The sequence below is a fragment of the Carlito syrichta genome, unplaced genomic scaffold (assembly GCF_000164805.1).
Source record: "Carlito syrichta isolate Samal-C Ts95f unplaced genomic scaffold, Tarsius_syrichta-2.0.1 Scaffold303247, whole genome shotgun sequence".
NCBI lineage: Eukaryota > Metazoa > Chordata > Mammalia > Primates > Tarsiidae > Carlito > Carlito syrichta.
In genome coordinates this window covers 226584-253551 of record NW_007247343.1, presented here as the reverse complement: position 1 = coordinate 253551, position 26968 = coordinate 226584, and the positions used below count along the sequence as shown (strand labels likewise).

Genomic DNA, 26968 nt, shown 5'->3' with positions numbered 1-26968 from the left:
ACTCACCTCAGCCTCCCAAAGGTGCAGGATTACAGGCTGAGCCACCGAGCCCGGTTAGTCAATATCTTTTTTTAGTTTACTTAGTAATTGCTTTATAAACAACTACTCCTGTGTTGGGTGCATATATGTTTAGGATGGCTATTTCCTGTTGATGGATTGAACCTTCTATCATTTTGTAGTGTTCTTCCATATCTTTTTTCATTTTGATAGCTGAAAGGTTGTTTTGTCTGATATTGAGATTGCAATGTTTGCCTTCTTTTGATTCATTTGCCTGGAAACTTGTTTCCATCCGCTTTGAGTGTGTATGCGTCCATTGTGGTAAGATGAGTTTCCTGCAGGCAGCAAATTATTGGGTCATGGTTTTTTATCCCAGCGTGCCATTCTGTCTTTTCGGTGGTGCATTTAATCCATTCATTTTTAGGCTGATTACTGTAATGTGATTGTTTATCCCTGTCATGAGATTCTTATAAAGTTTTCTTTTAGCTTGTTTTCTTTTAGCTTTTGGGTTGACGTATGTGTGTGTTTTCAAGTTTGCAGTTGCAATGTATTCTCTGTTGATTATGTGTTCTGCTGTCCACTTGGGAAGTACGTGGTCATTCTTTCTTTTCTTTCTTCTGTGCTAATATCTTTTTAAGTGTCTCCTGTAGAACTAATCTGGAAGCTGTATAATCTCAGGGATTGGATGTCTGGGAAGGATTTTAGTTCTCCTTGCTGATAAAGCTGAGCTTGGCTGGGTAGAAAATTCTTGTTGAAATTGTTTATCTTCAAGGACTTTGAATATTGGACTCCATTCTCTTCTAGTTTGTAGTGTTTCTGCTGATAGGTGTGCTGCTATTCTGGTTGGTTTTCCCCAGTAGGTAGTCTGACCTCTCTATCTTGCTGCCTTTTTTTTCTTCTGTGCCTACTTTGTGTAGGCAAATTATTATGTGTCCAGGGGTTGGTCTTCTCATTTGATGTCTTACAAGGGTTCTCTGTATCTCTTGGGTTTGGATGGTCATACCTCTGGTGAGATGGAGAAAACTTTCCTGGATAATCTCGTGGAATACTTACTCCATTTCCCTTTCTTCTTCTGGGATACTAATCAGGAATAGGTTTGGCCTCTTGATATAACTGCACATCTCTTAAGAGGCTTTTTTCTATCTTTCTGAGTTTTCCTTCTATATTTTTTACAGATCAGGTTAATTCCATGTTTTGGTCTTCAAGTTCTGAGATTCTTTCTTCTTGCTTGATTAATTCTGCTTTCCAAGCTTCTCATTTATTTATTTCCTGGATGAAATCTTTTGGCCAAAATCTCTGCTACAAGTTACTTCAGTGTTGCATCTTGTCTTTCTTGAGTCTTATTCACTCTTTCCATCTACTCCCTAATCTCTATTGCATTCTGGGGCCAGTCACTGGTGACTTCCATTGCTTGGGCCCTGAGGTCTGGTTTTTCAGGCATTTTCTCTTTACAACACTGGGAATTACCTGTGTTCTTCTGTTGATTTTTCCACTTTGTGACAGATTTCTTTCTTTTCTCTTTAGTTCCTTTATTCAGTGGCAGTGGGAGAAGTTTTTATTTATTTGTTTATTTGTTTATTTTGAATCAGAGTCTCACCCTGTTGCCCAGGCTGGAGTGCAATGGCACACTCACAGCCACTGCAGCCTCGACCTGCTGGGCTCTGGCAATCCTTCTGCTTTAGCCTTCCAAGTAGATGGAACTACAGGTACACACCACCACACCTGGTTAATTTTCACTTCTGATGTTTGCCAGTCCTCTATTCTTCCCTGTTCAGGGCTCTGAATGTGTTCTAATTTGAAACAGGGCTGTGGGTGGGAAGCTTTGCAGTCTCTTGTAGTTTTGAGAGTCAAATAAGGTAGAGGATAGGAAGCTAGGATTCAGAAACTATTTGCAAATCACAATATTCAGACTGTGGTATGGGTTCCCTGAGACCCACACCCCACCACCACTCTATGATAATGCAATGGGTGCATGTGTCTACCCCGAGTCCAAGAGCAATGAGTAGAACAGAGAACAGTAGAATAAAATAAGGCAGACATTAAAAAATAATAAGTTTAAAAAAAAAGAACAAGAGCAGAAATCAAAGCAAAAAACAATTACACACACACACACACACACACACACACACACACACACACACACAGACACACCCCAAAACAAACTTGAACAAAGCAAAACAAAACAAAAAACAGGCCAGACTCGGTGGCTCAGCCTGTAATCCTAGCACTTTAGGAGGCCAAGGTGAGTGGATTGCCTGAGTCCACAGGTTCGAGACCAGCCCGGGCAACATGGTAAGACCTTGTCTCTACAATAAATAAAAAATTAGCCAGGTGTGGTAATGTGCACCTATAGTTCTGGCTTTTTTTGAAGGCTGAGGCAGAAGGATCACCTGAGCCCAGCAGTGTCAAGGTTGCTGTGGCTGTGTGTGTGACACTGCTCTCCAGCCTAAGTGACAGAGTGAGACTCCAACTCAAACAACAACAACAACAACAACAACAACCAGGAAAGTCAAACACACACACACCCCCAACCAAAAATGAAAGAAGAAAAAAAAAGGAATTCAAATCAAACCCTCACACATGTATTCATACACACATTAAACTAAAAAAATAGAGAAACAAAAAAGCAAAAACAAACAAAACTGAAAGAGGAACACTCAATTCTTCATGTACAGTCATAAACAGAAAACAAAAAATGAAAAGAAAAAAAGAGTAAGACAAAAGGGGGCATTCACGCACAAAAGAAAAATATTAAAAAGTTATAAAAAATAAAAAACCTGCCATCTTGTGGCAGGTTCTGTAGTTGTTCCTCTCAGCTGTCCCTTTGCAGTCTCCTGTAGATCTTTAGCCTCATTCACAATCTCCCCAGTGTCCAGCCGAGGGAAGGAGGAGGTGGTGGGGTTGGGTGGGGCTTCAGTCCTCCCCTCCCACTCTCATATGGTCAGGTGGATCCCCTCCAGTGGGGAGGTGCAGGATTATCTCTTTCCCAGGTACTGGTGGGGGGCTTATGCTGGAGTGAAGTCCTCCTATTGCAGCTGACATTCAGGCTCTGCCTGGGTTCATCCCTCTCAGTTGTCCCCAGCTGTGTGGGTCTGACGTTCAGAGGATTGCTGGGGAGGAGGGAACTGGGTCAGTCCAGGACTCACCACTGATCTCTCTGGAGGTCTTCCTTGTCCTTTTCTGGCCACACCCTTTGTCCTGAGGCTGAATCAGAGTAGGGGGTGGGGCACCTAAGACTCAGAACTCTTCCTGTCCCTTCAGAGTTTATTCTTTCAGAATATTCTGTCTAGGTCACAATCAACCCGAGTAGTTAATCCACTGGTAACAGGTATCAGGTCGGCTCTGTCACTCTGTGGTGAGCAAGCCAGAGCACTTTCCTGCCCAGTTTTCCAGATGGTGGACGGGTGCTTCTTTCGTCTTCTCCAGTAAGGCTCTGCCTCTGGGCTCCCTCACTGTGCTCCCTCCACAACCCTTGCTGCCAGTGTCCAGCTAGGTGATGCCATGGTGAGTCAGAGCCTGGAGCCAGCAGTATCTCCTAACAGCTTCTTCCCAAGAAGGGCTTTGTTGACTTTTTTTAAATGGCGCTCAGCTTCTGCACCCCAGGAAGCACTAGGGACCAAGCAGAGCAGCTATGGCACCAGCCACTTCACTTCACCAGGAAAGCCCTGGTCACTTACTCCCAAGTCCCTACTCAGTCAGTCATTCACGCCCCCACTCACTTACTGGCTCATATGCAAAATTTTCCATACACTCACTCACTCACACTGGGACTCACTTAGTCTGAATGGTTCTGCTGCCATCTTCCCAAGAATCCTCCACACTCCTTTTTCTAATAAATCTCTAACCTCTTTATCTTTCTCATCTTACAAAAACTTCTCTTGACCCTTCTCTTCTGTCTTCCTTTCTTGTCTTCACAGCCATTGTCTTAAAAGAATGGTCCATATTACTTTCTTATGACCTCTACTGCCTTACCTCTCTTCACTACAATCTAGCTTCTTCCATCCTCTACAACTAAATTAACTTTTGATAAGGTCAGCCAATTCAAAGGATACTTTTTAGTAATCTTAACATGTGACAACTCCATAGCACTTGACAATTTTACCTATCCCCATCCTGAAATGTGATTCTCCTTCTCTGGCCAGCTTTCCCACTATCCTAACTTTTGTTTCAACTACCACCTACACAATGATGATTCCTAAATCCGTATCAGCAGCCCAGCTTTCTCCTGAGCTCCAGGCAGACCAGAGTATTCATTTGTTCATTTTCAATTTCCTGCTATACGCCTCCACTTAAGCATATCCAAACATGAACTAACCTTCTCCTCTGAAGTCACCCTAGGTCAAAAACTGGGAGATGATCCAGACTCCTCATGCCTTCATTCTCATCCCTACATCAAATCATCCAGCAATTCAATTCTATATCCTTTATATCTTTCTAATCTATCTTCTCTTTTCTACCTCTACTACCTATGTCTTAGTTCAGATCTACAACCTGACTCTCCTATCTTCACTCTTGTTGTACCCCTATCCAAACTAATTTGCCAGAATGACTGGTTCAAAAAACAAATCTATCTTATCCATTTGCTGAAAAATCCATTAATAGCTCCTCAATGCTTTCAGAATGAAGTCCAAAGTCCTCAACATAGTATACACAAGTTTATGATCTCATTCCTTCCCACTTCATTCACTTTTTCTCCTATAACAGTTCACTCCATATTACACACACCAGCATACTGAACTCCTTGCACTTTCCCAACAATGCGTGGTTCTCTTACTGTGCCCTCTATCTAAACTGCCCTTCCCTCCTTCAAACTCTTAGTCATGTTTCAAGACTCAGCTTGACAATCTCTGTGAAGCCTTCCTTGACCTCGCCAGGCTAAGTTAGATCCACTTTCCTCTAATGCCTTTAACACTCTATATATACCATTACCACAGTACTTATGACATTATGATTGCTGGTTTGTCTCCCCACTGAACTGTACCTCCACTCTTTTTTTTTTCTGAGTCAGAGTCTCACTCTGTCATCCAGGCTATAATGCAATGGCACGCTCATGGCCACTGCAGCCTCGACCTGCCAGGCTCAGGCTATCCTTCTGCTTCAGCCTTCCAAGCAGCTGAAATTATAGGCAATGTGCCACCATGCCCAGTTAAGTTTTTGATTTATTGTAGAGACAAGATCTCGCCATGTTCCCAAGGCTGGTCTCGAATCCATGGGCTAAGGTAACCCTTTCATCTCCACCTCCCAAAGTGGTGGAATTATAGGCATGAGCCACCGCTCCCAACTGTATCTGCATTCTTTTATCCTCAATACTCAACACATGGTCTATTACATAACTAACACTAGATAAATGCTTTCTTTCTTTCTTTTTTTTTTTGTAGACATGGGGTCTCGCTTTTTTGTCCAGGTTGGTTTCAAACTCCTGGCCTCAAGTGATCCTTCTACCCAGACCTCTCAAAGTACTGGGATACAGGTATGAGCTACGGCATCCAGTCAATAAATGCTTATACTAAATGGATGAATAAAAAGATAAATAAATAAAAAAGCAGGCTTACTGTCTTGTGTAATGGCTTGCTGCGAATGGCAAGACCATCCATGTAGTCTTCCAGTTTGAATTTGTAAGTAATCTGCAGCTTTTGAAGCAAACTATCAAAGAAGTCACTACCCTAAAAAGAGGGGAAAAAAAGAATAAAGGCCAAATCAACCTATTCCAATCCAATCTACCCACCAAAAACTGGGGCAAATGACCTTTTCACTGTTCTGCTAATGCTCAGATATCCTGTAAAGGAAGGCACATACAGCCTTTAGTGGCCATCAACTTGAGCACAAGACAAATGCATATATGGGATAAGCCTCCACGGTTTTACAGATATGAACAGGAACACATGCACACACACTCTCTTTTTCTCCCTCCTAGGCTAAGACATTCAGAAAGTCTTCAAGCTCAAAACTAACTCCAATTGTAAGTTATGGTCCCAAGGAAGCTACAAAGGTAGGGTAGACTTAGAGTCCAAGAAAAGAGCGTAGTTTTTTTTGTTAAGTTTTGTTCTAAAATATAGCATTTCAGTTAGTAAAATTCCATCACAACTACAGAATACCAAAGGCTTTATCTTGAGGACAAAAGGATGACACTTTACCTCATCCAAGAGCTCCAAAAGTCTGTTCCGGATCTGTTCTGGGTTCTCGACATTCGAGTCCTTGAGGAGTTGCCTGAACTTCTCAATCACCTGATAGAAAGCATTCTTCCACAGTATCTGATCCACATTCTGATTATCAGAGAACTCAATATCTAATAGAATACAGCGTTCATATAACTGCAGCAGTTCAGCTCTGGAATAAAATACATGCAAATACATGTTCTAGCTCCAAATACATCACAAGAAAAGGCTAGACCCAAGATTCAAACTCTCTGCAAATTAACCGCCTCCCTAGGCAAAAAATAAAAAAATGTGACCAGGTATACTACTCACTCTAGTTTCCATTATGCATAGCAAAATGTCATCCTGAAGACAGTTATGTCTAGGAAAACAGTTTTTCCCCATATGTCTTCACCTAAATTTAACAGCTGAAATAAGATCTTCACTCCAAGTTATATGTTGTTCATTTCTTGACATTCTAGAAAGTCTTTCCTTTTCCATTTCAAGATTCTATGATCCCTTAAAGATAATTTTTTTCTTAAAGAAGTAGGAAGCATAATCATTTCTAAGAAACAAAACTGTTCTTTTTCTAACTGCCCTTCCCTTACAAATATCAATGTGAAAGGGAGATAATACTCAGTGGCTCAACTAAAAAGTTTCTACCTTCCTCAGTCATAGGAAATCTATATATCTCTAGCTTATCTCCATTTCCCTCTAAACTGAATAGAATACACCATACCTAAGCTGAGCCATCTTCTCCAGGCCCTCAGGACTGATGCGGTCCCTGGAAAGCAGGTTGCTGAGTTGCAGTTCCTGGTTGTCAGCGACCCGGAGAAGCCTATGTAGCTCCTGTTGTTGTATGTTCCTCATGTGCTGCTCCAGCTCCTCAGAACTCATGGTGCTGGCAGGGAGAGGGCTACATACATACTGTCCTGATGGAGTCGGGTAGCCTTGGTAGTAAGGTCCTGAGTATAAACCATTTGTAGGGCCCACTGGGTACTGTAGGGGGTTATAGCCTGTGTAGGGATACTGGGAGGCAGGGCCTGGTGTCCGGGGGTAATAATAGGGATTGTCAGAGTTTTGAAACTTATAGTAAGATGCTTGGGCCTGGCGTGAGTCACCCCAAGATGTAGGGCTGACTTCATCATCAGTGTCTAAGAAATGTAGCTGGGGTGTCTGGCTCTTTAGAGCAGGTTTCTGATCAGGATTGTTTGGGTCCCACAGACGGCGTGTGGTGCCTCCACGGCCCCAACTCCGAGATCCCTTACTACCAGATCCAAACAAAAGCCGAGGACCTGAAGGTGTGGACTCTGGAGAATTTGCTGAATTTACAGATAGAGTGGTATGGGCAGGTAAAATCAGAATGCCCCGACCCTGACCCCGAAGTTCTTGTTTCAGGTTTTTGGACTCCTGCTTCTCAGAGCCTTTTCCCCTACTGCTTGAGCCTTTGTCAGGCCTTATCCTATTCACATCCTCCCTGGTTGACCTCACCATGAGAGAATCTTTGTTTATGGTTTCAGCATCAAAAGTTACACGAAGAGTGCCTCGATTTTCTTTACCATTGCTTTTCTGTTCACCCTCCCCACGGCCAGACCAGTTTCTTTCTAAATGTTTCTTCCTTTCTGAGCTTCTCCTGGGCCCTAATCCATCAGGCTCATCAGTTCTGTCCTCATCTAAGGAATCAGTTGAGGACATAGACACTTGCTTCTTCAGTCGTGGCCTCTCCTTGGTCCTATCCTGTCGGCGGCGACGACATCCATTATCAGTCAGGCCAGCTCCCTCAGCACTGTTGTTGCTACCAGCTGAGCTGGTACTACAAGTACGGTAGCGATTTCTTCGTTTGTCTGAGCGGGAGTAGCGCTTTGCAGAACCCGGCTTTCCCTGGGCTGGGTCATCATTGGCTTTCTTTAACCCCTCCCCTTTCTCAATTCTCTTTCCTTTGTCTCCCTTTGCAGCCCTTAATCTCTCATCATTTGGGCTCTTTTCTGTCTCAGCTCTGTCTGGTTTATTCACAACTTCCTCTTTCATAACATTTCCCCTACATTCATCTTCTTCTACTCTCAGTTGTTCTACCTGGTTAAGGATTTCATCCTCATCTACCCGGCTAGCCGATTCTTTGGTAACAATCTGCAAACGCCTTCCAGGTTGATAGATCTGCAGGTCCGGTTTCTTTGTTCTCTTGATAATTCTTAGACTTTGATCCTCTTGTCCAGTAGTCCTAGCAAAGGACTCCTGTCCCCGATTATTTTCTGAGTCTATAGGACCATTCTGCCGTTGGTTGTCCAGTTCCTTGCAAATATCTTTAATGAGATGTGTGCCATTTCCAACAGCTGAAGAATCTCGGTCATTAACAATTTCATCCTTAAATTCCTCACTCCCAGAGGATTCCTTGATTTTAGGTTTGTTCCTTAGTCGAGAAAGACCAGGCTTATAGATTTCCAGATCCGGGCGTCTGTTATCTTTGCGCTGCCTGGGCTCCTTTAATTCCTTCATGTTTTCTGTTATGTTGGGGGAAAAAAGAAGAAGAAAAGAATAAAGGAGGAGGAAAGGGGGGAAAATGTCATTCTGGTTTAGTAAAGAAAAGTTGAGTAAAATTTACACATCCAAATGCTAATATTGGCGGACAAGGAAGGATGCTTCCATAGAAGCAGAAATTCTGGATTTACAGTATTTGTTCAGCAATTGGCAAGGCTAAGAACTTAATCGTGTTTGAACCACCTACGCTTGGGTTAGAGAAACAGGGGGAAAATCCATCTTCTATTGTGTTACCCAAGACATATGCAGAAATCCAAGACCCAGACTACCTCATCATTGTCAGAACAAAAGATCTCTAACATTTTTAAACATCCAACTATTCTGTCTATAGAGTCCCTGAACCTATCTCAGTCTTTTCTTCTGCCACTAACAATTTCCAGGGAGGCTTAGACCTTTTAACATAATGATAGGGAAAAAATAAAATAAAAGAGAAAAAGGAGGGGTATGCATAACAATCCTCAGTCCTGGACATCTCTGGAGAAAAAATTTACAATTGTAGTCCTTGAATTTAAACAGGACAATCTTCTTCTTTAGAGTGCCAATTATCCTACCACGTACCTCCTGTTGAAGCAAACAGGAAGCACTCTTCAACTTCATTCATCCTCACCAACTCTCTAACAGCAGCTAGCAAAGTCATCCCAAGGAAATACTGCTTAGACTACTATCATTGGAATACTGAGACTAACTGCTACTATGATGATGGAATTATGAGAAGAAAAAAGTTCCATAAGGGAGCTTTCCTTGGATGCTAATGGAATGACTGTGAATGCTCTCAAAATACCCAGGACTAGGCACTCAAGAATAAGAAGAGTACAGAATTTTAGAAACCACTCTCCAGGCTCCATGAACTTACTGAATGACAGATAAACAAGTATCTGTTATCTTTACCTATCAAGTGGGAGACGTAAGTAACCACTAAACATTTCAGTGGAAAAGTGACAGGGGCAGGGCACTGTGACCCACGCCTGCAATCCCAGTACTTTGGGAGGCCCAGGTGAGAGAATTTCTTGAGCTCAGGGATTCAAGACCAGCCTGAACAACGTAGCAAGACCTCATCGCTATAAAAAAAATTTTTAAAACGAGCTGGGTGTAGTCGCTTGCGCCTGTAAGCCCAGTTGCCCAGAAGGCTGGATCCAGGAGATCAAGGCTGCAGTGAGCTGTGACTGTGCCACTGCACTCCAGCTTGGGTGACAGAGTGAGACCCTGACTCCAAAAAAAAGTTACAGGAATTAATGAAAATATTATTGTGTACTCAAATGGAATGCACATAAAATCCTAGCACTAGTCTATAAACACAAATGCAAACAAGCCCATAACAGAAATTACATGCTCCAGCATTTACATTCACTTTTTTGTAGATGTAACAAAACAGTAAAAAGAAAAAGAAAACTGAAGTTTAAGATAGTGCTTCGGTATTTTCAGAAGCTTAAAAGACTGCTTCATCAAATAGGAACAAAGATAAAGTGGTTTAACCTCAGAATAGCTAACCCTCAGCAGCCTAACTTAGATGTTGGGAGGGAGTTGGTTAAAAGAGCTATTACTCCTTTCCAGAGCAGCAGGAGAAAACAGCCTGAATAATCCAATTCTGTTGACCACTGAAAACCAATTTCACGGACTGGCCACAGCCTGGAGATGACACCTATCACAGCCAGCATTCTCACAACTCCACTGCTTAACAAAGAGTAGGTGGGACACCAGACTCTTTCTCAGAGCTTTCCTGAGTGGCTGGAGACTTTGACTTGCAATTGAGCATTCTCTCCGATAAAAACTGCTCCCACACAAGCTAAGGCCAAACCAGATCAGGAAGCTCTCGGAAGTCCTGGACCCCTCCAGTGGCGCAGCTTTCAGAAGCCTGCCACAGGGGGAAAAAGTTCAGCAAGGAAGTCTCAGACTGTTAAACCTTTCTCCTCAATCCCCCCAATTCCTCCTCTCCGACGCTAAAGAGATGACCGGGAAAGGCCTGCGGATGATTCTTTTGGGAACTGTACACTTGGGCCCTCCACCAGAACCACTCCTTTTCGAGTGTCCTGACGCCTGAGAATCCACGAGCTGGTCCGAGAGGGCTGGAGCAAAGGCAACAGCCACCTTCGCGGTGAGAAAAAGGGTAGAGGCAAGAACTCGAGTCGGGCTCTCTCGGAGGGGGCCAGGGATGACAGCCCGACTCCATACTGACCCTCGGGCTGGTCAGGGAGGTGAAGGTCCGCCCGCTGCCCCCGCCCCCACTGTTGGGGGAAGGGGCGGGGGCTCCGGAGCGCCGCGGATCGAGCTGGGAGGAGGCAGAGGAGGAGAGGGAGGCGGGGCGGGCAGGCCCGGCCCAGGAGCTGGGCGGCGCGACTCACCTCTGCTCCCGGCCTGCGGCGCCAGAGTAGCCAAAATCCCTCGCAGCTCCGACGCGGAGATCCTCACACGCTCCAACCCCTCCGCCATCTTCGCGGCTGCTGCTACAGGGCAGCTACTCCGCTACCGCCGCGCGCAGCCAGGAAACCACCACAGACGGGCGGCGCGCGCGCTCACCCACCTCCCACCCTCTCCCCCGCCCTTCCCGCCTTCCCTCTCCAAACGACGGTGGCCGTACTGGGAGGAAAAGTGCTGAACGCAAATTCGAGAGGGGCAGTACCGGAGCGCGAGCCTGGGCGGGACAGGCGCGCGCTGCGCGTGCGCAGAGGCGTAGTCGGGAGAAGGTGAGCTGAGGCTGGAGTTGGAAGGCGCAGCGCGTGTGAGGTGAGGTGAAGCCGGGCCTGCAGGCCGGGCGGGCATTCGCAGGGGGGCTGCCGTTTTTGTTGTGGCCACCGAGGACACTAGTGCTGGTCTGAGACTCGGGTTAACGGAGACATGCTACAATCTCCGGCCTCCTCCAGTGGTCTTAGGCCGGGGTCCCTTGCCACAGGCCCGGGCTGGTGCCCCAGGCTTTCACTTGGGGACCGTAAAGATCTCGTTAGAGGCTGGGCTTGGTGGCTCAGCCTGTAATCCCAGCGCTTTGGGAGACCGAGGTGAGTTGATTGCCTGAGTCCGCGGGTTCGAGACTCGCCCGGACAACTTGAAGAGACCTCATCTCTACAACAAATCAAAAATTAGCCGGGCGTGGTAGCGCGCGCCTGTAGTTCCAGCTACTCGGAAGGCTGAGGCGGAAGGATCGCCGGAGCCCAGTAGGTCGAGGCTGCGGTGGCCGAGAGTGTGCCACTGCACTCCAGTCTAGGCAAAAAAGTGAGACTCCAAATCAAAAAAGTAAAATAAAGAATAATTAAAGATCTCGTTAGTTATTATTATTCGCTTTTTTAAGATAAGGAAACGGAATCCCACAGCATTGGATTGCTCAAGGTGGACATAGTTGATAAGTACAAGACTATCAAGCTTTTCTCGTTATGTATTGCAAACTACATCCCCAAATCTGACCTTTAAAATACTAAATATACGTTGACTCTTGCTGAGGAAAGGAGTTGTGTGGAGGTAAGTCAGGAGGTATATAAGATTACTTGGGGATTTTTGTGTCGCTGGGGATTCTTGAAAAAATTACTTCCCTGGATCTCAGGTTGACTCCCTCCCCCCCCATTTAAAAAATGTCATTGGACCAGGAGGCAGGTGCTTTAACCATTTTTCATTTTTGTCCATGCACTCCTGCTAAGAACTGTGGTGTAATGAAACTCCCATGAGGTTGGCTGCCTCCACCTGTTGCTCCTTCCCAGTTCCACACCATCTTTTAGACCTCTAAACCATCACATCTTTTAGTCTGAGCCTAAAAGATTTGAACAGTCGCCAACAGAACTCATTCGTTTCCTATTACAGGACAGACACTTTGTAACCAGAAGGTTAATCATAAGGAGAAAGTCAATGGGTATGTGATAAGATATGACAGTTCAAAAGAAGGGGAGTTATTTGAGTGGTTCTAGGAGATGGCAATCCTTGCAACAGATTTGAGAGAAATAGGAAGAAGTTAAAAACTAATTTGTTTCACATTGAAATTTGAGAGAACGTTGCATCAATTTTTTTTAAGATGGAAAAACAAACAAAACTTTCTTAGAACAAACATGATTGCCAATTGAATGCAAACTGTCAGTGAACTACAGATTAAATATGCCAAAAGTTAAACCATTTCAGGAAGAATTACCAGATCTCAGAGGGAAAAGATAGCAGATAAAAACTAGGAGATAAGGATAGGCCACATGGAGAATGGGTTCAAAAAACTCATAATTAAATATGAGTTTCAAAAGATGATAAGAGCTGACGAAGAGCAATAATCAAATAATAGAAGAAAATGTACTAAGTGGATGGAAAAATTTGAATTCTCAGATTTCAAAGATTCATGAAATACCAGTTAAAAAGGCAACCATCTTTATATGTTGATATAGAGAAGTCTTCAAAAGATATTGTTAAATTTTTTTTCTTTAAAAAGATAGTTGCAGAACAGTATATATAGTATGGTTCTATCTGTATGCAGCAAAACTACTTATTGTATATGTACATTTCTCTATAAATACATCAAAGAAGGTGTGGAAGAATACATAAATACCACCAAGCTTTTAAAAGTGGTTACTTGGCGGAGCGCAGTGGTTAATACCTGTAAACCTAGCACTTTGGGAGGCTAAGATTGCTTGAGACCAGCCTAGGCAACATAGTAAGATCCTTATCTCTTTTTTAAAAAATTGTTTTTTATTATTTTCTTAAGAAAATAATTTTAAAAGTGGTTTCATGGTGAACTATAAAGACTCTATTTACTTTTTTTTTTCTTTTTCTTTTTCTTTTTTTTTCTGAATTGGAGTCTCACTCTGTTGCCCAGGCTAGAGTGCAGTGGCACGCTCACGGCCACCACAGCCTTGACCTCCTGGGCTCAGGCGATCCTTCCACCTCAGCCTTCCAAGTAGCTGAAACTATAGGCACCACCATACTTGGCTAATTTTTTTTTTTTAATTGTAGAGATGAGGTCTCCCCGGGTTGCCCAGGCTGGTCTCGAACCCATAGGCTTGGCAGTCCTCACCTTGACCTCCCAAAGTGCTAGGATTATAGGCATCAGCCACCATGCCCAGCAATTTTTTTTTTTTAATAGAGATGTGGGGGCAGGTCTCACTATGTTGCCCAGGTTGGTCTTGAACTCCTGGCCTCAAGCAGTCCTCCCACCTTGGCTTCCCAAAATGCTGGGAACCACCTTGCCTAGCCTCAAGTTTTAAATTCTTAAAATAAGTACTTGTCACATATATGAGTAATCCAAAAAACAGTAAAGTAAATTTGTGGATAATGGAGGAAGGAATAATTCAATTTCTAAAAATAAAAATTGTACAGGTCACATGCTGAGTACAAAGTGATAAAACTAGAAATGAAAAACTATGAATTAAGCAAAAAAATTTGACCCTTTGAAATTTTTTTTTTTTTTTGAGTTGGAGTCTCACTCTGTCACCCAGACTGGAGTGCAGTGGCACATTCACAGCCACCGCAACCTTGACCTGCTAGGTTCAGGTGATCCTTCTGCTTCAGCCTTCCAAGTAGCTGGAACTACCACCACGCCCAACTAATTTTTCTTGATTTATTGTAGAGATGAGGTCTTACCAACTTGCCCAGGCTGGTCTCCAACCCCTGAACTCAGGCACTCCTCACCTCAGCCTTCCAAAGTGCGGGGATTATAGGCCTGGGCCACCGTGCCTGGCCTGGAATTTTTTTTTAATACCAATTTTAAGTAACTTATGGGTCAAAAAAATACAACAAGACTAAGATCTTGGATCCTTTAGAAACTACAGTAATGAAAATATTGCATAACAGAATCCATGATATGTCATTTTGTAGCCTTAAATGCTTGTATTATTTAAAAATGTGAAAATGTTGAATAAGCATTCAACAAAAATAAAAAACCATTAAAAGGAAAATAGAAGGAAGAATAAAGATAAAATCAGAAATAAGGAAAAAGATAAGTTGAAGAGCTCATTTTTCAGAAATAAAATAGACACTAAAATAGATACATTTCTGGCAAAAAGTAATTTTTTAAAAAAGGACATCCTCTTGGATGTCTCACAAGCAATTCTAATCAAATCTGATTTTTCCCTCAAATACTTGTTGCTTCATCAGTCTTAAATCTCAATCAATTATATCACGATCTAAGTCAAAACCCAGGTGTTATTCTTGACAATTCCATCCCTCTTGCTTCCTACATTCAATCCAGTATCAGGCTGTCTCTTCTGTGTCTATAGTGAACATATATGGAACCATCTCCCCTTCCTTTTCACTTGTAAACCACCTCTTACTCCCACCCAGAAATACTTTATCTCTTTCTTTTTTTCTTTCTTTCCTTTTTTTTTTTTTCTTGCCTCCATCGCTCTCATATTTTGCTGCTATTTTTCCCTCAGGTTCAAAGAATTGAACCGGTCATAGTAGTTTATTCACACTATCATCAGCAAAACTTGTCTCATTTCTCTTTTTTCTTTTCATTTCAATTCCCACTCATATTCCTTCCCTCCTTCCTTAGATAGGACTCTAATGTGTTTGATATGTTTTTGAATATACACGTATTTTTGAATAACATATAATGTTTTATGTATGTATTTGTTTTAAATGTACATAATTGATGTGTTACAGATCTCATTCTGTTTCTTTTTCATGTTTCTCTAAATACTTCTGGCTATTGCATAGTGTTATCTTAAATGAACTCATACCCATGGCCACTGGTCCTGGGCCAAGATGGGCCAGAGTCCTTACCCAGAATTTTTTGAACTGAAACTAAGAAGGAAAATTCCTCTACAGTGTGGAAGCCATAAAATGTAAAACATAGGAGCTGCCAGTAGCCATGTGTACTGCTATATGGAACCAGCTGGTCTGCAGTGAAAAAGAAGCGGACATGCAGAAAGCAGCAGAGGTGAGAAATTGAGAGTCCTAGAAGTTCTCAAATCCCTAGTTACAATTGTTTTTAAAAGTCCATATTCCTCTCATTCCCATGGTTTGTTCAACTCTTCCATGGATTCCATGAACCAGTAAATCTCAACACCTTCATCTTGTGCCTACTAAGCTAGTTCAAATTGGAGTTCTATCATTTGCAACCAAGAGTCCTAACTAATTGTAACCTCCAAGATAAATTTTTTTAGAGGTAATTTTTTTTTAATTGTGGTAAAATACACATAAAATGTACTCTTTTTTTTTTCCCCAAAGACAGGATCTGGCTCTGTCTCCCAGGCTGGAGTTCAGTGGCATGATCATAGCTCACTGCATCCTCCTACTCTGGGGTAAATTACCATTTTTAAGTGTATGTTTCAGTAATGTTAAGCACATTGCACATTGTTGTGCAAACAGTCTCTGGAATACTATACCCATTAAACAACTCCTCATTCCTCCAACCACTGCCCCTGGCAACTACTCTTCTACTCTCTATGAATTTGACTACTCTAAGTACCTCATATAAGTGGAATCATGCAGTATTTGTCTTTTTGAGACTGGCTTATTTCATTTAGCATAATGTCCTCAATGTTCATGTTATAGCATGTTTTAGAATTTCCTCCTTTTTAAGATTGAATATTTCATTGTATGTTTATACCATGTGTATATTCTTCTTTCAGTGCACTCTTGGATAGCTTCTACCTTTTGATTGTTGTGAATTATGCAGTTATGAACGTGGGTGTACAAATATTGCTTCGAGACCCTGTTTTCATTCCTTTTGGGTCTACATCTAGCAGTGGAATTGCTGAATCATGTGATATTCTGTTTGATTTTGTGAGGAATTGCCATACATACTGTTTACCATATCTGTTGTACCATTTTACATTCCCACTAACAGTGTATAAGGGCTCCAATTTCTCTACATCCTTATCAACACTTATTTTTGTTTGTTTTATAGTAACCATCCAAATGAATGTGAGGTAATACTTAATTGTGGTTTGGGTTTGCATTTCCCCAAGGATTAGTGATGTCAAGCATCTTTTCATATGCTTTTTGGAGGAATTTCTGTTCAAGGTCTTTGCCCATTTCTTTTTTTTTTGAGTTGGAGTCCCACTCTGTCACCCAGGCTGGAGGGCAGTGGCATGCTGCTGGCCACCATAGCCTCAACTTGCTGGGCTTAGGCTATCCTTCTGCCTCAGTCTTCCAAGTAGCTGGAACTATAGGCACATGCCACCATGCCCAGCTAATTTTCTGATTTATTGTAGAGATGAAGTTTTACCAAATTGCCCAGGCTGGTCTCGAACTCGTAGGCTCAGGCAGTCCTCTCACCTCGGCCTCCCAAAGTGCTAGGATTATAGGTGTAAGCCACTGCACCCGGCTCTTTGCCCCCCTTTTTTTTTTTTTTGAGTTGGAGTCTCACTGTGTCACCCAGGCTGGAGGGCAGTGGCACGCTCACGGCCATTGCAGCCTTGATCTGCTGGGCTCAGGCTATCCTTCCACCTCAGCCTTCCAAGTAGCTGGAACTATAGGCACGCACTATCATACCCAGCTGATATTTCTTGATTTATTGTAGAAATGAGGTGTTGCCAAATTCCCCAGGCTGGTCTCGAACCCATGGACTAAGGCAGTCCTCTCACCTCGACCTCCCAAAGTGCTGGGATTATAGGCATGAGCCACCACACCAGGCTTTTTTTTTTTTTTTAAGGGACAGGGTCATGCTCTGTCAACTAAGCTGGAATATAGTGGCATGATCATAGCTCACTGCAACCTCAAAATCTTGGCTTCAAGTGATCCTCCTGCCTCAGCCTCCCAAGTAGCTGCGATACAGGCAGGCACCTCAAACCCAGCTAATTTTCTCGCTCTGTCGTCCAGGCTGGAGTTCGATGGCACACTGACAGCTACCGACCGAAGCCTTGACCTGCTGGGCTCAGATGATCCTTTCACCTCAGCTTTCCAAGTAGCTGGAACTACAAGTGCACACCACCACACCAGGCTAATTGTTTTATCTATTGTAGAGATGAGGTCTTGCCAAGTAGCCCAGGCTAATCTCAAATCTCTGGACTCAGGCAGTCCTCTCACCTCTGCCTCCAAAAGTGCTGGGATTACAGCCATGAGCCACTGCACCCCACCCATTTGTGAATTGTGTTTGTTTTTCCAAAATGTATCTCTTTTTTTTCTTTTCTTTCTTTTCTTTGAGACAGCATCTTTCTGTGTTGTGCAGGCTGGAGTGTAGTGGCATGATCATAGCTCACTGCAGCCTCGAACTCCTGGGCTCAAGGGATCTATTTTTTCTATCTCAACTTTTGCCATCCAACCCCCCTTTATCTTTCATGTGGACGATTGCAATACCTCTTAACTGGACTCCTGGACTTCACTCTCTTCCCCTTCCTTTACATTTACCACAATGTAGCCAGAATGATTTTCTAAAATTATGAATTCTAACATTTCACCATTTTGCTTACCTGCTCAGAATTCTTCAATGGCATTCTTTACTCTTTAAAAAAAAATCCTTGAATCACAGTGCTACATGATCTGGACCCTGCCAACTTTACTCTCCATATATCTTATGATACTTCCTTTGATCACTATTTTAAGACACATTTTTAGTTCCAAGAATATGCCCAGCTCTTTTCCTTCTTAATGCCATCACACATGTTATTCCCACTACCTGAAACACTTGTCCCCTATTGTGCCTAGCTAAAACCCATTCATCTTATGGATCATAAATTTTATTTCTCATGAGAGACCCTTAACCTGTTTCCCGGATCTACATAGGACTCCCAGTTATAGTACCTGTCTTAGTCCATTTTGTGTTTCTATAAAAGAATATCTGAGACTGGGTAATTTATAAAGAAAAGTTTATGTAGCTCACAGTCCTGCAGGCTGAGAAGTTCAAAGACATGGCCCTGGCTTCTGGCAAAGGCTTTCATGTTATGTCACAACATGGCAGAGAAGATCAAAGGGGAAGCAGACATGTGCAGAGAAATGAGAAAACCTGAGGGGTGTCCTTTCTTTGTAACAACCTACTTTCCTGGGAGAACTAATCTATTTTCATCAGAGCAGGAACTCACCTCCTCAGGAATAGCACCAATCCATTCATGAGGGATCTGCCCCCATAACCCAAACACCTCCCATTAATCCCTATCCCCCAATGCTACCACTCTGCAGATCAAATTTCAACATGAGTTTTAGTGGAGACAAATAAACAATATCCAAACAATAGCACTACCCTAATAGCACCTAGTAATCTGTCAATACATACTCATTTTTGCATTATTTACTACACATCTCCAACTAGATTGTAAGCTTTATGAGGACAGGGACAAGTCTATTTTTCTAACACTATATTCGCAAACCAAACAGTACCTAACATATAGAAAGTATTCACTATTTGTTGATTGAATAAACAAACCACAATTATGAAAGCTGTTTAGAAATATTAATACATACAACTGCCAGCATGGTGGCTCAAGCCTGTAATCCCAGCACTTTGGGAGGCAGAGAGGATTTCCTGAGCTTAGGGGTTTGAGACCAGCCTGAGTAACATGGTGAGACCTCATTTCTACAGTAAAAAGTTAGGCAGGTATGGTAGCACATGCCTATAGTTCCAGCTACCTGGAAGGCTGAGGCAGCAGGATCACCTGAGGCCAGCAGGTTGAGGCTACGGTGGCCATGAGCATGCCACTGCACTCCAGCCTAGGCAACAAAGTGAGACTCTGACTAAAAACAAAACAAAAAACCCACACTAATAAATCTGAAATTTCAAATTAAGTGATTTTGCCAAAAATATAAATTACATTAATTCAAGAGGAGGTGGTAAAACCATATAAACTAAGAACTATGAAGTTACTGGAAAAGTTATCAGAGGTATATTTATAAGATAGAGATGGAGGCCAGGTGCAGTGGCTAAAGCCTCTAATCCCAGGACTTTGGGAGGCTGAGGCGAGAGGACTGCCTGAGTCCAGATTTTGAAACCAACCTGGGCAACTTGGCAAGACCTCTTCTCTACAATAAATTAAAAAAAAAAAAATTAGCTGGGCGTGGTGGCGCTTGCCTGTAGTTCCAGCTACTTGAAAGGCTGAGGTGGAAAGATCGCCTGAGCCCAGCAGGCCGAGGCTGTGGTGGCTGTGAATGTGCCACAGCACTCCAGCCTGAGTGACAGAGTGAGACTCTGACTCAAAAAAAAAAAAAAGATAGAGATGAATTATTTATAGATACCATGATCATTTTATTTAAAGGAGTGAGAAGAATCAACTATAAAAGTATCAGATATAACAAGATATAAAGGATCCTACTACATACATGATATACATACAAAAATTATTAGCTTTCATATACATCAACAGTAACTTTAAAATCTAATGTAAAAAATATCTTATCTCAAAAACAACAAAAATATGTTGTACTTAAGAATAAATTTAGGTCATGCATGGTGGCTCAAGCCTGTAATCCCAGCACTTTGGGAGGCTGAGGTGAGGATTGCGGGAGCCCATGGGTTCGAGACCAGCCCGGGCAACTTAGTGAGACCTCATCTCTACAATAAATCAATAAATAAATCATGGTAGCGCAGCTGTAGTTCTGGCTACTTGGCATTCCAGTCTGGGCGACAGAGTGAGACTCCAACTCAAAAAAAAAAAAGAAGAAATTTAATCAGGCATATTCAAGGCACAAAGACAACTATGAAAATTACACTGATAAGTTAACAAAAAGACTGATAACTTGAAAAACACCATGTATCTTACAACGGAATTTCTGGCAACCTTGATAAAGGAATTCTAAAGTTCACTTGGAAGAATTGATGTGTGAGAAAAGCCAACAAATTAATTATACTTATAAATGAATTCAATGTATAACTGGAAAAGCAACTGACAGTCTGAACAATGGAACAAAATACAAAAGCCCCAAGCATTAGTAGAGATTTAATTTTTGATAAATGTAGCATTTCAGAGGAAAATGGTATGTTAACGATTCACAAAAGAATAAATGGCCAATATGCAGAGAAAAATGTTCAATCACTAGTAATGAATGTAAATTAAAACTACTAGATATAATTAAATTGACAGATAAAAATGATTCAGCAAGAATTAAGGAAAATGGGCATTCTTTAGAAACTGCTGTAGGGATTACAAATTGATGTAATCTGCCAGGCATGGTGGCTCATGCCTGTAATCTCAGCACTTTGGGAGGTGAAGGCGGGAGAATTGCCTGAGTTCAGAGGTTCAAGACCAGCCTGGACAACTCGGTGAGACCCCATCTCTGCAATAAAAAATAAAAAAATTGCCGGGCACAGTGGCTTACGCCTTGGCTTACGCCTGGGCTTACGCCTGTAATCCCAGCATTTCAGAAGACCAATGCGACAGCACTGCCTGAGCCCATGTGTTTAAGACTAGCTTGGGCAACTTGGCAAGACCTTGTCTCTAAAATAAATACATAGATAGAATAGATAGCTGGGTGTGGTGACACACTCCTATATTTTCAACTACTTGGAAGGCTGAGGAGGAAGGATCGCCGGAGCCCCGTAGGTCGAGGCTGCAGTGGCCATAAGCGTGACACTGCACTCTAGCCTGAGTGACAGTGAGACTCTGACTCAAAAAAAATAAAAATAAAAATATTAGCTGGACATAGATGAGGTTGCATTGGCTGTAAGTATGCCACTGCACTCCAGCCTAGGTGACAAAGTGAGACTCCAACTCAAAAAAAAAAAATGTAGTCTACAACCCTTCTGGAGGTCAGTTTAACAGTGGCTATCAAATGTCTTAGAAGTGGGTATGCGCCCCGGGTGTAGTGGCTCACACCTATAATCCCAGCACTTTGGGAAGCTGAGGCAAGAGGATTGCCTGAGCCCCTGGGTTCAAGACCAGCCTGGACAACTTGGCGAGACGGACCTCGTCTCTACAGTAAATCAAAAAATTAGCTGGGCATGGTAGAGTGTGCCTGTAGTTCCAGATATTTGGAAGGCTGAGGTGGAAGGATTGCCGGAGCCCAGCAGATAGAGGTTGCGGTGGCCATGAGTGTGCCACTGCACACCAACCTGGGCAATAGAGTGAGACTCGAACTCAAAAAAAAAAAAAAATGAACATAGTTAATTTAGCAAAATGGCAGGATTCCAGCTAATTTTGTTTAAAAAGAAAAACAAAAAAACTTTTTAGCCGGGCTCAGTGGCTCAGCCTGTAATCCCGCGCCTTTGGGAGACTGAGGTGAGTGGGTTGCCTGAGCCCGCGGGTTCGAGACCCGCCTGGGCAACTTGGCGAGACCTCATCTCTACAATAAATCAAAAAATTAGCCGGGTGTGGTAGCGTGCACCTGTAGTTCCAGCTACTTGGAAGGCTGAGGCGGAAGGATCGCTGGAGCCCAGCAGGTCAAGGCTGTAATGGCCGGGAGCGGCCACTGCCCTCCAGTCTGGGCAACAGAGTGAGACTCCAGTTCAAAAAAAAAAAAACTTTAAAAAAATTTTTAGAGCAGATTTTGAACCCGATTCATTCAAGTAGCTTCACAGTAGAAAAGGAAGGTGAAGATCAGCGGCAATGCCAAGAGATGGGTGGTGCTATGAGTGGGAAGTAGGCTTTAGCTTTCCATCATTACCATCAGTTGCTTCCTACAAAGCTTCATCAGAAAAACTTCATTCAATTTCAATACAAGTCCCTTCTATATAGAAATTCTGGCACTCCAGTAATGGAACCAGTTCCCAATACCACAGGCTCCAGGTCCATTCTATTATGCATTTTCAAAAAAAATTTTCTTTTGAATTGGAGTCTCACTCCGTCACCCAGAGTGGAGTGCAGTGGCCACTCCCAGCCACCGCAGCCTCGACCTGCTGGGCTCCGGAGATCCTTCCGCCTCAGCCTTCCAAGTAGCTGGAACTACAGGCGCGCGCTACCACACCTGGCTAATTTTTTTATTTATTGTAGAAATGAGGTCTCGCCAAGTTGCCCAGGCGGGTCTCGAACCCACGGACTCAGGCAATCCACTCACCTCAGCCTCCCAAAGCGCAGGATTACAGTCTGAGCCACCGAGCCCGGCTTAAAATATTTTTAATCAACATTGTCTCAGGCTTTGCTTTGACCTCTTCTTATTCCTGGGTTTCAGAATCATGTGTGCTCAGTACTGCATCTCCTTTGCTGATGTTGAAAAAGCTCATATCAACATTCGTGATATTATCCACCTCACACCAGTGCTAACAAGCTCCATTATGAATCAAGCAACAGGGCGCAATCTTTTCTTCAAATGTGAGCTCTTCCAGAAAACTGGATCTTTTAAGGTAACAAATCCCTTTTCTTAGTGTATCATATATGTTTTCAAACCCCTTTTACATTTAAACTTGATTCTCCTGATAATCCAGTGAGGAAGGTAGAAGTAAATGAATGCCTTTTATAGTTGAAAAAAGGGTTGCAGAAATTTTCTTTTCAAGTCCTGGTTTCCTAGCATCATGGTGTCGATAAGCCACTTTTACACGGTCATGAAGTCCTTATAATTGGAATCACATATAATATCCAAATAATTTATATATAATAATATGTGTAATAGTCATGTGTCACATAAAATTTTGGTCAGTGACAGACCACACATACAATGGTGGTCCCTGGTCTCACAAGATCATACCATATTTTACTGTACCTTTTCTATGTTTAGATACACAAATACCATTTGTGTTATAATTACCTGTTATATTCAGCACAGTAACATGCTGTATAGTTTTGAAGCCTAGGAACAATAGATTATACCATAAAGCCTAGGTCTGCAGTAAGCTATACCAACTAGGTCTGTGTAAATATGATGTATGTACGACAAAATTGCTAAATGACGCACTTCTCAAAACATAATCCATCATTAAGCAACACCTGACTATTATATATAATAACTTATCGTCCAAACTAGAATATATTTGGGAAAACTTGTAATGACTAAACTGAGACACTGGACTGTTGCAGGCAAATGGGATGTGATCACACTGTATATAACCCGAATTTAAGCCTTCACTTATGTCAACTTGCTACACATTAATACATTATGAATGTAAAAGATCTAAACCTAACTAAACCCTCATATAAGATTGTTTTCTACAAAATATCAGTGCCTTTACAGTGTATAAAGATAAACTTCTGTGTTTTAACTTGTTACCAAACTCTTCTATCAGTTGAACTTTCTTTTTTAGTTTTATTTTAAAGATGTGGGGTATTATTCAAGTTAGGTATACAAATGTTCATTATGCAGGTACCCTTGTTGGTGAGGTGTGCCCTTCCCTCCCCTGGCAGTTTCCCTCAACTGCCAATCCCACCCCCCTACCCCCCAGGAGTTTCCCACTACTGCCAATCCCTTTCTTAATATAATATTATAATTGTTCAAGGTTCGCTTATGAATGAGAACATATGGTACTCTGTTCTGTTTCTGTGATAGATCACTGAGTATAATAGACTCTAAATCTCCAAGTTGCTGCAAAGTCCATATGTTTGTCCTCCTTTATGACTGAATAATATTCCATTGTGTATATGTACATTATTTAAATCCAGTCCAGCTCCAATGGGCAGCATGGTTGGTTCCATGTTTTTGCTATTGTGAATAAAGCTGCAACAAACGTGTGTGTAGGTATCAGTTGAACTTTTAAGATTCTTTCCAAGCTGGGCGCGGTGGCTCACACCTGTAATCCCAACACTTTAGAAGGTGGAGGCAAGAGAATTACCTGAGCTCAGGGGTTCAATACCAGCTTGAACAACATGGTGAGACCTCATCTCTACAATGAATCAAATGATCAGCAGGGCATGGTGGCACATGCCTGTGGTTCCAGCTACTTGGAAGGCTGAGGCGGAAGGATCACCTGAGCCCAGCACGTCCAGGCTGCAGTGGCTGTGAGCCTGCCCCTGCACTCCAACCTGGGCAACAGTGAAACTCCAACTCAAAAAAAAAAATTCTTTCAAGTAAAGTCAGAAGCTGCAGTTAGTACTATGCCTGGCAGGTAATCATATCTGTTAACTGGTAGTTTTAGGACTAAGAATCTACCTTTTTTTCTACCCATTAACTGAGAGTTTTCATTATTTATTAATTGACTGGTTTTTAAAAAAAAAAATTTGAACCCCAGAGCCTGACCAGTTTTCATTATTATTTTTTATTTTTATTTTTTTGAGTAGGAGTCTCACTCTGTCACCCAAGCTGGAGTGCAGTGGCACACTCACAACCACCGCAGCCTCAACCTGCTGGGCTCCGGCGATCCTTCCACCTCAGCCTTCCAAGTAGCTGGAACTACAGGCGTGTGCTACCATGCGCGGCTAATTTTTTGATTTATTGTAGAGATGAGGTCTCGCCAAGTTGCCCAGGCGGGTCTCAAACCCGCAGGCTCAGGCAATCCACTCATCTCAGCCTCCCAAAGCACGGGATTACAGGCTGAACCACCAAGCCTGGCTCATCACCTACTTTCAGTAACTCTATCAGATGTGTATATACAGTAGACCTTGCCCTTTATCCATACCTGCAGGAGAAGACAGGCTGGTCAACAAATACATTGATGAGAAATGTCTTAAAAGAGATACAGATTGCTGTAGAATAACAGAATGAAGTGACTAATTTTGCCTGGGAGATCAAGGAAGTTGAACTAGACAATGTTTGATCCAAGTTTTACAAGATGACTATAGGGAATGGGGAAAAGAACTACAAACAGAGGTACTAGCATGCTAAGAGGTGCAGGGGTATGAGTTAACCTGGTAGGAAGGAAACTAGAAGCAATTTAGAATGGCTCAAAGTGATAAGGTATTAGATGTGTTTTAGAGAAGCTTCAACTTATAAGGATTTGCATTGTTTTACAAAAACATGGGCAGTTAGTGAGATAATCAGGTTTGCATTTTTAAAAGACCACTTTCACAATCTAGTGTTAATATTAGATGAGAATAATCCTTTAGGCAGGATCAGTAGAGGTTTGGTAATACAGAAGAAATGAGGACTCACAAGGTAGTTGCAAAGAAGATGCACATGAGATATTTAGGAGGTAGAATCATTTAAGATTTAGTAATAAGCCAGGCGTGGTGGCTCATGCCTGTAATCCCAGCACTTTGGGAGACAGAGGCAAGAGGACTGCCTGGAGCTCACGGGTTCGAGACCACCCTGGGCAAAATGGTGAGACTTTACATCTCTATAATAAATCAAAAAATTTGCCAGGCCTGGTGGCGTGCACCTGTAGTTCCAGCTATACGAAAGACTGAGGCAGAAGGATCACTAGAACTCAGCAGGTTGAGACTGCAGTAGCCGTGAGTGTGCCACTACACTGCAGCCTGGATGACAGAGTGGGACTCTGACTCAAAAGGAAAAAACGATTTTTTTAGCCGGGCTTGGTGGCTCAGCCTTTAATCCCGTGCTTTGGGAGGCTGAGGTGAGTGAATTGCCTGAGCCCGCGGGTTCGTGACCCGCCTGGGCAACTTGGTGAGACCTCATCTCTACAATAAATCAAAAAATTAGCCAGCCATGGTAACGTGCACCTGTAGTTCCAGCTACTTGGAAGGCTGAGGTGGAAGGATCGCCAGAGCCCAGCAGGTCGAGGCTGCGGTGGCTGGGAGCAGCCACCGCACTCCAGTCTGGGCGACAGTGAGACTCCAACTCAAAAAAAAGAAAAAAAGATTTTGTGATGTGATTGGATGTACATGTTAAGGAGAGAAAATCTAGAAAAGCTCCTTAAATTTCAAAAATAAACATTTTAACGAAATATATAAATTCACCATCCCTCTTTTCCAGATTCGTGGTGCTCTTAATGCCATCAAAGGCTTGGTTCCTGCCACTTCAGAAAGGAAGCCCAAAGCTGTTGTTACTCACAGCAGTGGAAACCATGGCCAGGCTCTGTCTTACGCTGCTAAATTGGAAGGTACTTTAATTTCTCAGGATACTATATAGAACAGAAAGGAGTGGAAAAGTATTCTTAATTCCAGTGAGAGTGGTTATAGCTGTGCAAACTAATTTTCCAAAGGAGTTCCTATGTGATTGTAAGCAATATGGACATAAGTTTCTATCCTAAATTCTCCTGACTTGTACTAACTAAACATGTTTTCTTCTCTCAGGGATTCCTGCTTATATTGTGGTGCCCCAAACAGCTCCAAACTGTAAAAAACTGGCAATACAGGCCTATGGAGCATCTATAGTATACAGTGAACAGAGTGATGAGGTAAGGAGAGCAATTTCAGTACCACCATAACAGCTTTCATTTGACCAGCTGCTCTTTCTACCTTACTGGCTGCTCCTTCTCAGTCTCTTCTCGTTTCCTCTTTATTTTTCACTGTTAGCATGCCCAATCTTTTTTCTATCTATACTCACTCAGATATCATTAGTCTCATTGTTTAAAATATGACCTACAGTCTAACAACCCCAGCCCTAAACTATCCCTGTAACACCAGACTTTTATATCCAACAACTTTCCTACTTGGATATCTTTTTTTTTTTTTTTGAGTTGGAATCTCACTCTGTCGCCCAGACTGGAGTGC

General features: G+C 42.6%; 2 protein-coding genes across 6 annotated transcripts in view; one reads left to right on the top strand and one right to left on the bottom strand.

Annotated features, from left to right (window-relative positions):
• Positions 1-11154, bottom strand: part of SMG6 (SMG6, nonsense mediated mRNA decay factor) — a 259896-nt gene extending 248742 nt beyond the window's left edge. Inside the window, exons 1-4 of the mRNA XM_008058210.2 lie at positions 11006-11154; positions 6871-8629; positions 6132-6324; positions 5550-5660 (exon numbers count right to left, since the gene is read on the bottom strand). Coding sequence (XP_008056401.1) covers positions 5550-5660; positions 6132-6324; positions 6871-8629; positions 11006-11093 — 2151 coding nt within the window. The 5' untranslated portion in view covers positions 11094-11154. The remainder of the gene's footprint in view (positions 1-5549; positions 5661-6131; positions 6325-6870; positions 8630-11005) is intronic.
• Positions 11155-11314: 160 nt separating this feature from the next.
• SRR (serine racemase) overlaps positions 11315-26968 on the top strand; it is a 19919-nt gene continuing 4265 nt past the window's right edge. Inside the window, exons 1-5 of one of the 5 annotated variants that reach the window (XM_021712419.1) lie at positions 11329-11387; positions 15390-15501; positions 22602-22773; positions 26229-26355; positions 26549-26652. In XM_021712419.1, coding sequence (XP_021568094.1) covers positions 22606-22773; positions 26229-26355; positions 26549-26652 — 399 coding nt within the window. In that variant the 5' untranslated portion in view covers positions 11329-11387; positions 15390-15501; positions 22602-22605. Of the gene's footprint in view, positions 11393-15327; positions 15502-22601; positions 22774-26228; positions 26356-26548; positions 26653-26968 lie in introns of those variants that run through there. The other 4 variants (XM_021712418.1, XM_008058207.1, XM_021712420.1 and 1 more) reach the window with 4 other exon arrangements.